The sequence below is a fragment of the Anguilla rostrata genome, chromosome 4 (assembly GCF_018555375.3).
Source record: "Anguilla rostrata isolate EN2019 chromosome 4, ASM1855537v3, whole genome shotgun sequence".
Taxonomy (NCBI): Eukaryota; Metazoa; Chordata; class Actinopteri; order Anguilliformes; family Anguillidae; genus Anguilla; species Anguilla rostrata.
In genome coordinates, this window is record NC_057936.1 from 5,923,945 (window position 1) to 5,933,954 (window position 10,010).

The following is a 10,010-nucleotide window of genomic DNA, read 5'->3' on the forward strand; positions in this document are numbered from 1 at the left end:
TTACATGGTCTCTGTGCAGGAAAGGAACAAGCACATCTGTGGAGGTTTCCTGGTGTCCAGGTCCTTTGTAATGACGGCAGCGCATTGCTGGACAAAGTAAGATGATGCATTTGATAAAGGATACATGTGTGATAATTTTTTATTTTTTTATTTAACCTTCATTTACCCATGGGAGGTTCACTGAGCACGGATGCTCTTTTGCAGGAACGCCCTGCTTCACACTCATACACTTTCACACCTGGGAGCTGCCCAGTACAACCACAATCCTCTATTGTTGGCCACTGAGCAGCTCCACTGGAGGGAGAGAACAAGGTTAAGTTAACACCATGCTGCTTCTTTGACAAAACAGAGACGGAATGACAGTTCTGCTTGGGGCCCATGACATTTCTGAGAAACGAAAGTCAATCAGGGCTGAAGTAGCAGAGTACCGCATCTACCCTGCGTATGACGCTGACACACTGGAGAATGACATCATGCTGTTGCAGGTATGGAGAATACGTTTCACTGAGTCAGGAAATATGCCCACCATGAGTGCAGACTGGGTCATACAGCATGATCAATGTAGACACGTTGACACACGCACCAGTGCTTGTTGCTTTTCAAAAGCAACTTCCAGGCTTTGGTACTGTTTCAGTCATGCCTGCTCTGTGACTCAAGGCTGTGTTTTTGGGCCTTTTAATCTCCAAACTCCTCATTGGGTCTGTCAGGGAAAGGGGTGTGGTCATGGTCTAGTCTGGGTGTAGCACAGGCAGATTTTTATCTAAACTTGGATGGTAGGAGCCATCAGCCAATGGGAATGTGACATTTATGTCAAAGAAACACAGTACAGGTGATATGTAGGATGACTTTAGCACATCTTAGGCCCAACAGTCTGAGTCTTTAGATGCAAACTCATGAGCTTTTGGCTTGATCTGGCTTTAATGCGTGTGGCTCCATTTGATGTAGAGCTCTGACTCGTGTGCCGGGCAAGGACTCTGATTGGCTCTGTTTCTGACTCGTGTGCCGGGCGAGGACTCTGATTGGCTCTGTTTCTGGAGCAGCTCAAGACTGTAGTTCAGAAGACCAAAGAAGTGAAGTGGATCTCCCTGCCTGAGAAAGACAAAGACATACAGCCCAATACGCTCTGCAGTGTGGCAGGATGGGGGGCCATCAAATCGAATGGGACCACAAGCCCACGCCTCCTGGAGGTCAACGTGAGCGTCGTGGGTCGAGCAGAGTGCCAAAAACGGTGGAGGAATATACACATCACGTCCAGGATGATGTGTGCAGGGGGAAGTAATGACAACAAAGGATTCTGTACGGTATGTTTTGTCATTTTTCAATTTTTCATCGAATAAATATCCACACATTACATGTATCCTCTTTATCTGTATTATGTCAGAAATACCTATACGTGCCTCAAAGAATAAAAATTCCATGTTTGTACTGTCCTTATTGTGCTGTATTGAATAAAAAAGGTAGAACATTTTTTTTAACTGATCAAAGTAAAGACTCGGGTGAATCAATAGGCTCCTAATTAGGTTGTTGTGTTTATTTATTAAAATAGTGCAGGTTTGGCTTTTGATCATTGATGCATTAATTCTACAATATGGTTAGTTTTTGTGACCATGTGCAACACTTTCTCTCCAATTAAGAGCATATTGATTCATCTCAACCCTAAAGAGAAACCTGTCTACTCAGTCTACTCTATGGAGTAGTCTGCTACCATTGTTTGTAAATATAAAGAACAGACATGAAGTGAGGTTTGCTGGAATAATGAGTCGTAAGCTTGAAGTGTTTTCCCACAATTCCTTAAATCCTGAAAACTGTTTCTTGCAGGGAGACTCAGGGGGTCCACTGGTGTGCAGTGGAGAAGCAGTGGGAATCGTTTCCTTCAACAATAATTATACCTGCACCTACCCAAATCTGCCCAACGTTTATACTCAGATCTCAAATTTCTTGCCCTGGATCAAGAACTACATCAACAACACTTCTTTGTCTTTCTAGAAACGTTAATGACCTCGTGCTTATGTAGACAATTACCTCCCTGGTAGCTGAATAGTGAAAATGCCCAGGCTGGTGAAATCCCCGGTCTCTTGTAATTTGCTTCACCATGCGCTTATTTTAACAACTAAAATTAAGCTAATTCCATTTCCCATCTCAATACTGCATGTTTAGATGTGATCTGCTAGGTTTTGTTTATTAGTCAATTCTGCATTTCCCCCATGCAAACACTGTGGTTCTGGCATTACATTAGCTTAATTAAAATGCATGCAAATATGATTTACTGTGTTGTTGTGTATGTTCTGTTCTCCTTCAATCCTACTTACATATGTCACTTATTTATGCAAACATTCAGAGAATTCACAGCATTAAAGAATATCATACATGTGGTGAGAAAATTGAACACACCGCTCTTGCTGTGGTGAGGGTTTTGATGCGAAGAAAAGTCGCCAAAGCGAACAGCTCTGCATTGTGGTCCACTGCACGAAATCATGTGATCAAAGTGTTACGTATTGTGGACTAGCTTGGAACGGGAAGATTTCAGTGTGGAATTTCAACATTCATGATGGGAATTCTATTCTATCACAGAACCACCCCCCCCCCCCTTCTATTTTGTGTAAGTGCCATTGACAGTACATAATACTACAATAGGGTCAATTACTCATTCTCTAACATATTTAGTCATTGCAGTTCCTACATCACGATCATTTCTTCCTGGTGTGTGTCTTGGAGGGAAGACGTAGGCCACTCCTACCACAGGCTAACGGTATAACCCAGCTGATTATAACCAGTTATTTGACACATGTGACAAGGTCAGGCACACCTAGTTGAGTCAGTCCCTGGGTACTACCAGGGGGGAACAATCTCTCCCCAGAAACTGAAGCGAATGACTTTTTGGCCATAAATCGTACTGCACCCTTGTTTTCCCACCGGTCCCAGAAGACACTTCCCACCCCACTGAGAGTCGACGGGCTCGTTCCAGTTCACTCCTTCCATCTCTTCCTCGTGTCCTTTCCTCGCTCCTTAGCTCCACCCAAACGTAGGATGAGAGAAAGAGATGCAAGGGTGAGATACTTGGACATCCTTGCTCAGTGAAGCATCAGTTTGAAGCAACAGTTGAAGCACTTTTGCTGTTTGTTGAGGAGGTTTGACGAACATTTTTAGTGCTGCAGACCATAATAAAACTTGATTCTGGAATGTCTGATAAAACAAGTAGCATTAAGAATAGATTTTATGAGTTAATAGCCTACTATTGGCTTCTGTAACTACATCTTATGGCCTCATAGAATTGTGATCAATAAAGGCTAACAACACACTAGTGCTTACTTCTCGTAGGCGTTATCACAACAGCAGTGAAGTAAACACAGTCATGAAACTGGTTTCTGTGAAAAATGTATTGTCGAGCTCACGGACTCACACTGGTCTGCGTTCGAAAGCTCCATTTTGCCCTCCATGTTCTTAGCCTGATACCACTGATGTAGATATGTATATTCTACGTTTCCTACAGAATTATCTGAGATGTTAGGCGTTTCGTCTAAATTTTCCCCTTTGATTTCCAGTCCTTTTAACACGCTGAAACACTCTTGCACACAATACAGGCTGCTTTGCGTTTAACGACGGCACGGAAAGAAGCATACGTGAATTCTGCCACCTACTGGGCGGCTGTGTGCTAGCCACACACGCGTGTTTCAACAGCAGGTAGTAAGTCAGCTGCTCACTCACTCAGTTACGGACAATGACTGTTCTTGGTCGGCCCCCAGGGTTTGGCAGAAATTATTTTTTTCTTTTAAATCATTAAAAATAGCCCCAGTGTGAAATTAAGAATGGGGGGCTCGTGTACGTCTCAACTTCCGGAAACCGCTCAACAACTTTGAAACCACTTTCCCACACTGGGGACTGGTTTAGTTTTAAAAAATGTCAGCGGCTGTACTGATGAAAACCTCACAGCTGCCCACAGTTTCCTGACCAGCCTCAATAAAAGCACAGCAGTGAACGGCTGCTAATTGTGCACAGCAGCGATCTTCGGTCCAAAACGTTTGAGATCCTCCCTGACGCCATGTCTGCACCTCTCCTGACTCCCCTGGTAGTGGGTCTCCTGATTGCCTTGGCACAAGCAGGTAAGTGTCAGCACTACAGAATGCGTATCTGTCTGCCACTAAATCATAGAGATGGCCTCTCTCTCTCTCTCTCTCTTCTGCCCCAGGTGATGACTTGATTGAGTTCAATATCACAATGCCTGCTTATGTATAAAATATGTATATGCACCTAATTTACATTTCTTATTTTCACTTGATGCTTTGTGGTCCCTCAAGTGTTTTATTTGCAGTGTTCATACCTCGTCATTTTGAAAGTCTTTAATTTTCGTCCTTTGTGTAACTTTTAAATGTATTGATGAGGGGTGATAGAGAATGTACGTGAATGTAAATGTAATGAATGTGGGGAAGGATAAAAATGCTCATTGGCTAAAATCTCTTTCTGTCCCAGCCCAACAGGACTCAGGCATTGTGAATGGCAGGGAGGCTCAGCCACACTCCAGACCTTACATGGTCTCTGTGCAGCAAGGAAACGAGCACATCTGTGGAGGTTTCCTGGTGTCCAACTCCTTTGTAATGACGGCAGCACATTGCCGGGAGAGGTAAGATCTCCTGTTGAACTAGTATTATTAGTATTTACAAAACTGTGAACAAGAGTGTACAAGTCTCAAAAAATAAAAATAAAATTATGCTCACCCTATTGAGCTCTGAAAGGTAGAGTCTGGCACAGGTATGTTTTTGTGTGGCATTGAAACATTTTGATACACAAATAAAGTATACATGTGTGATAAGGGAAGGGTAACACTATGCTTCTTCTTTTACAAAGGAAAGAGAGCCTGACAGTTCTGCTTGGGGCCCATGACATTTCTAAGAAAAAAAAGTCAATCAGGGTTAAAGTGGCTAAATACCACGTCTACCCTGCGTATGACGCTGACACACTGGAGAATGACATCATGCTGTTGCAGGTATGGAGAACACGAGTGACTGAGTCAGCAAAAAGAAACATGTCTAATTTTGCTTTTGGAATAGCGTTTCTTAGGTCAGCGTAACCAAAATTTTTCTTATCATCGCATTCACTTATGCATTTACTCTGTGGTAGCAGTAAAAGACGCAGCACGGAACGTGGTCAACGATTATTCGTAATTTCTTGGGAAATACTATTATTATTGAGGACTTCTGGGCATAGCTAAGCCAGGGTTCGTACGGTCATGAAAAACCTGGAAAAGTCATTGAAATTTAAAATGCAATTTCCAGGCCCTGGAAAAGTTATGGAAAATAATATTTTTTGAAAAGTAATGGAAATATAGCTAAAGTTGCATCAAATATAATTACTAATTAATCCAATAATAAAAATAGTATGTATAGTAATAAAACGTAAATTGGCACGTAACCTTCGCGGTATTTTGGTGGTGAGAGAAGTTCATTCGGTCTGGCTCAGTTTGTTTACAGGCACGCCCAACAGGCACGCTTCTGCTAATGTAGCAGTTAGTAAACGTAGGCCCTACTGTGCCGACAATATGCCAGGGAAGTGCAGCTTCAATAATATATCAGGGCTCGAAATTAACTTTTTCTCTTGGTAGCACTGGTGCTCCCAACTTCAAAAAGTTAGGAGCACCCACCAAAATGTTAGGAGCACCAACAATATATGCAATAGATTTTTTATTGATAAACGACAATATAACAGTACGGTTTACAAGAAACAGTTAAGCTGTCACGCCTAAAATGTGTTGACTCTTCAAGCAATTGCGTGTTATGCATTCAAACGACAAAGCGCTTCTCGTCACATTAATACCGCTAATTAAATCAACCGCCAGTAAACTGCATCGGAGAAATTAGCTGTTTCAAACAGGTCGCTACACAAAACACTACGTTAACGTTTAAAAAAAAATGCCGTAATCGTTTGCTTCAACTTTTCAGCTTTCGATAACACCATTAAATTCAACATAAACTTTTGTCTTCAGGTAACATTAGTTAACGCGTTAGCTCTCTGTGTCGCGTGACAGTGGAGTGCAGCGAAAGGGAGTGATTGAAGGCTAATATTAACCTATTTAAAATCAGCATTAAAGGTAAGAATGTCAAGCTCACGATTGGTTAGAAGGGTCACTGTCAGCTCACAAGGCACATACTGAGTGTACTAACTAGCGAATGTACAGAGAAAGAGACGTTCGACTGGAAAAAGAAAAAAAAAGGTTGCACCAGAACAATTATTTGCACTCGCACAAAATGCTCCCAATTATATTTCGAGGTCGCACAGATTAAATTTCGGGAGCATATGCGATCAAAATCGCAATTTTGAGCCCTGTTTGAGACATTGACAAAAATGTTAAACTATTCGAATTAAAATATGAGAGAATGTATCTAAGTGTGTCTTTCTGTTGTTTATTTGTTTTAGAGAGGCACCATATGTTTCAGATGCAGACCTAAGTTTACTTAGTGTTACAATAAATAATTTTAAATCGTCCCGCTGAGATAGTCATTTGCTTTGGTCATGGAAATTCAGTTGAAGGTTGTGGAGAAGTCATGGAAAAGTCATTGAAAATCATTGGTGAAAAAGTGTATGAACCCTGCTAAGCCGTATGTTTGCTGATAGACCTAGATGACATCGTTTTCTGGAGCAAAACAGAAGCGGATTGAACTGTATTGTTGATTTACGGTCTCTGTCTCCATCTACTGAACACAGATAAGATTTCATCATTGCTATGTAAGTAGGCTATTATTGCTCAAAATACTTCGGTTATATACGTTATTTTTGAAATTGAGTGTGTTTAAATAGGTTACTGGTATTAATGTGGATATTCCACACTGTAATGTAAGCATTAGTTAGTAGTGTAATAGTTTTTGTGAAGCATGCAACAGTCATGACGTGAGCGCTGGAACATTGCATAGCATACATAACGTTTGTTTACGCTAAACCGGAAGTTCTGCACATATTCCGCGCAAGGCATCATGGGACTTTGGAATATCGTGGAGAAGTGCATCATAAGGTACAATAATGGTGCTACATTGTTTCCCACATATAAAGTTTCTGTTTGAATTTGAGCAGGCTCCTCTTTGTTGTGATGATGAGTCTATTTTAATGGATAAATCCCTGGATAAATCCCTGTAGCCTCCCTTTAGCCTCATTGATATTTTTTCTGTCAACGGAGGGTTCACCCCAACAAACTGACGGGGTATACAGACTTAATAGAGTCCAACAGAAAGCGAAAATTCTCCTCTTCTGACGAACCTCCTGTGCAGTGTTTTATTTAAAGGGATATGATTTAGGCCATATTTGAATTTGCACATGGCTATTTTATATTTTGTTTATTTCTATTGGACAAGCATTTACAATTTTATATTTTGGACATTTAGATTTTTACGTTCATCTTGCTCTTCTTATTTCAACATTAAATCAGATTATATGAAGTAACTCAGTACTTGAGTAGTCTTTTCACAAGATACTTTCTTACTCAAGTAATTATTTGGATGACTACTTTTACTTCTACTTGAGTCATTATTATTTTAAAGTAACAATACTTTTACTTGAGTACAGGTTTTGGCTACTCTACCCACCTCTGCCCCTATCCCTTAGTTACTGCTGAATCACTTCCTCCCGACTAGTCCTAGATGTCTCTCAGAGGTTTGCACGTCACAGGTAACATCACAGTGAGCTGTAGAGAACAAATATCTATGGCTGGGGAACAAGGAAAATTGGATGAGTGTGTATGCTTCAGATTGCACAGTGCACTGGTGCAGGAGGTAGCTTCCATCTTATATTTTTTAGTCGCCTCATTATGAGTCATTTTAAATACATTCTAACAATTAATTTTGTGCTGTACGCTTGAGGGCCACTTACAATGCCAGGGCTAAACTATTGCACTGTTTTAGTGATAATCGGTACTGTCAGTAAGTGATCAGTGAACCCCAGAGAAAAAACTTAGCTAGGGTATACCAAGTTGAAACCAGTACAAGATCTGTGACCCTCAAAGTATAGGTTAGGTCAGAGTAATGTTTACTGTGTGAACTAGACTTAATGTGTTCATGGCTATGAATAAAGTTACATAATGAGTATTGTACCTTATTGGACCTGTGTTTTGTAGTTATTCCAATGGCCTTCGGTATAGACTTATTGTACGTCGCTTTGGATGAATGCGACTTCCAAATAAATTTAATGTAAAATAGATCTCATTAAAGAACTCATGAGCTTTTGGCTTGATCTGGCTTTAATGCCTGTGGCTCCATTTGATGTAGATCTCTGACTCGTGTGCTGGGCGAGGACTATGATTGGCTCTGTTTCTGACTCGTGTGCCGGGCGAGGACTCTGATTGGCTCTGTTTCTGACTCGTGTGCCGGGCGAGGACTCTGATTGGCTCTGTTTCTGGAGCAGCTCAAGACTGCAGTTCAGAAGAGCAAAGAAGTGCAGTGGATCCCCCTGCCTAAGAGAGATAAAGACATCAAGCCCAAAACGCTCTGCAGTGTGGCAGGATGGGGGGCTATCAAATCGAATGGGGCCATAAGCCCACGCCTTCAGGAAGTCAATGTGAGTGTCGTGGACCGAAAGCTGTGCCAAAAAATATGGAAAAGTCCAATCACAAACAGGATGGTGTGTGCTGGGGGAAGTGCCGGCAACAGAGGCTTCTGTCAGGTCTGTGAAATTTTTTTTCATTGAATACAAAAATCAATTAAATGATAATTTGATATTTGCTTCAGCAATACTTAATTTTTTCTAATGACAGGGGGATTCAGGAGGTCCTCTGGTGTGTAAGGACACAGCGGTGGGCATCGTGTCCTTCAATGAAGCTGGAAACTGCAACACACCTAAAAAACCGAATGTTTACACTCAAATATCCAAGTACCTGCCCTGGGTCAAGTGTATCATAAGCAGTATAAAGTGCCGCTGACAAAATGCTAACCCGTTGTTGAAATTATGCAAATTATGCACATAGTGATGAATAAATTATACATGATACTGCATTTGATTTGGTTGTGTATGTTTGTTTCGGGGAGATGGGGAGGGGGCGGGGGGGCAATGATATCTGTATATTATTTTTCATGGTTCAAAGAGCAGAAACTAATCATGTAAAGCAGTTGTTTCATTTCGAACAAAACCCCCCCTCCAGCCCCCCTCCCTCCCCCACCCCGCCTTTTGCATCTGACCACATCATTACTAATCGGCCTTTGCTGGAAAACATGCAGCAAGCTGCTGGTTTTGTGTAAAGTGCACGATGCACTAAAGTCACGACCACAACTGATGAAAGACATTGCTGCAGGGGTGAGAGGGGGCAGGTTCTGCTGCGGATGAGACAGCTAAACAAAGAGAGTCTGCAAAGACCACCAGGCATTGCTAAGCACATGCAACAGGCTGTAGCAGAGGCCACCATCTCCATCTGTGCAGCTGAAACAGACAGAACCAGAAAACACAGAACACCAGGTTCCCACCAAGAGAATTACAGCAATCAGCCTGCCCTGTTCCCTTGCACTGACACCTTATCAAGCTCTTTGGTTGTTTTATTTTAATTTATTTGCACAAAATAAACCGATAAATCCAACAGTGCAATAATGATAATAAAGCAAGGTCATAAAGAATCATGCACAGGATGAGATGTGGGACTTAAAAAAAAACTCAGCCATACTGTAAAAACATTAAATGAACGCAAAAATATATATATTTTAAAAACAAATAATCCCTTGAATGTTGGTAATAACTCAATGAGAATGAACAGAAAACCTTTCATGAGTTTAAGTGCTGAAAAGTTAAATGCCTAGTGTTAACTCAGTCCAAACAAGATTCTTAATTGGATTTTACTCGTTTTGCAGTTGTCTGTTTTCACTTTATCAAACAAGGCAGTGCAATCAATCAATCAATCAATCAATCAAAATGTATTCATATAGCGCATTTCACAAACAATTGTCACAATACGTTTCACAGACGACCCTGGCCTAGACCCCCACAGGAGCAGGCCTAAAGCAACGGTGGCAAGGAAAAACTCCCTGTGGCAGATGGGAAGAAACCTC

The 10,010-nt window shown here is 41.4% G+C and overlaps 2 protein-coding genes across 4 annotated transcripts in view; both read left to right on the forward strand.

The window, feature by feature from the left end:
- The window catches only part of LOC135252316 (mast cell protease 1A-like), a 38,181-nt gene extending 35,919 nt beyond the window's left edge, over window positions 1–2,262 (forward strand). For all 3 annotated transcript variants that reach the window (XM_064330256.1, XM_064330253.1, XM_064330255.1), the window contains exons 5-6: window positions 1,041–1,301; window positions 1,819–2,262. In XM_064330256.1, the coding sequence (XP_064186326.1) occupies window positions 1,041–1,301; window positions 1,819–1,986 (429 nt within the window). In that variant the 3' untranslated portion in view covers window positions 1,987–2,262. The remainder of the gene's footprint in view (window positions 1–1,040; window positions 1,302–1,818) is intronic.
- Window positions 2,263–3,946: 1,684 nt separating this feature from the next.
- The window catches only part of LOC135254078 (complement factor D-like), a 32,935-nt gene continuing 26,871 nt past the window's right edge, over window positions 3,947–10,010 (forward strand). The window contains exons 1-5 of the mRNA XM_064334028.1: window positions 3,947–4,100; window positions 4,468–4,618; window positions 4,843–4,981; window positions 8,383–8,640; window positions 8,732–8,891. Coding sequence (XP_064190098.1) covers window positions 4,040–4,100; window positions 4,468–4,618; window positions 4,843–4,981; window positions 8,383–8,640; window positions 8,732–8,891 — 769 coding nt within the window. The 5' untranslated portion in view covers window positions 3,947–4,039. The remainder of the gene's footprint in view (window positions 4,101–4,467; window positions 4,619–4,842; window positions 4,982–8,382; window positions 8,641–8,731; window positions 8,892–10,010) is intronic.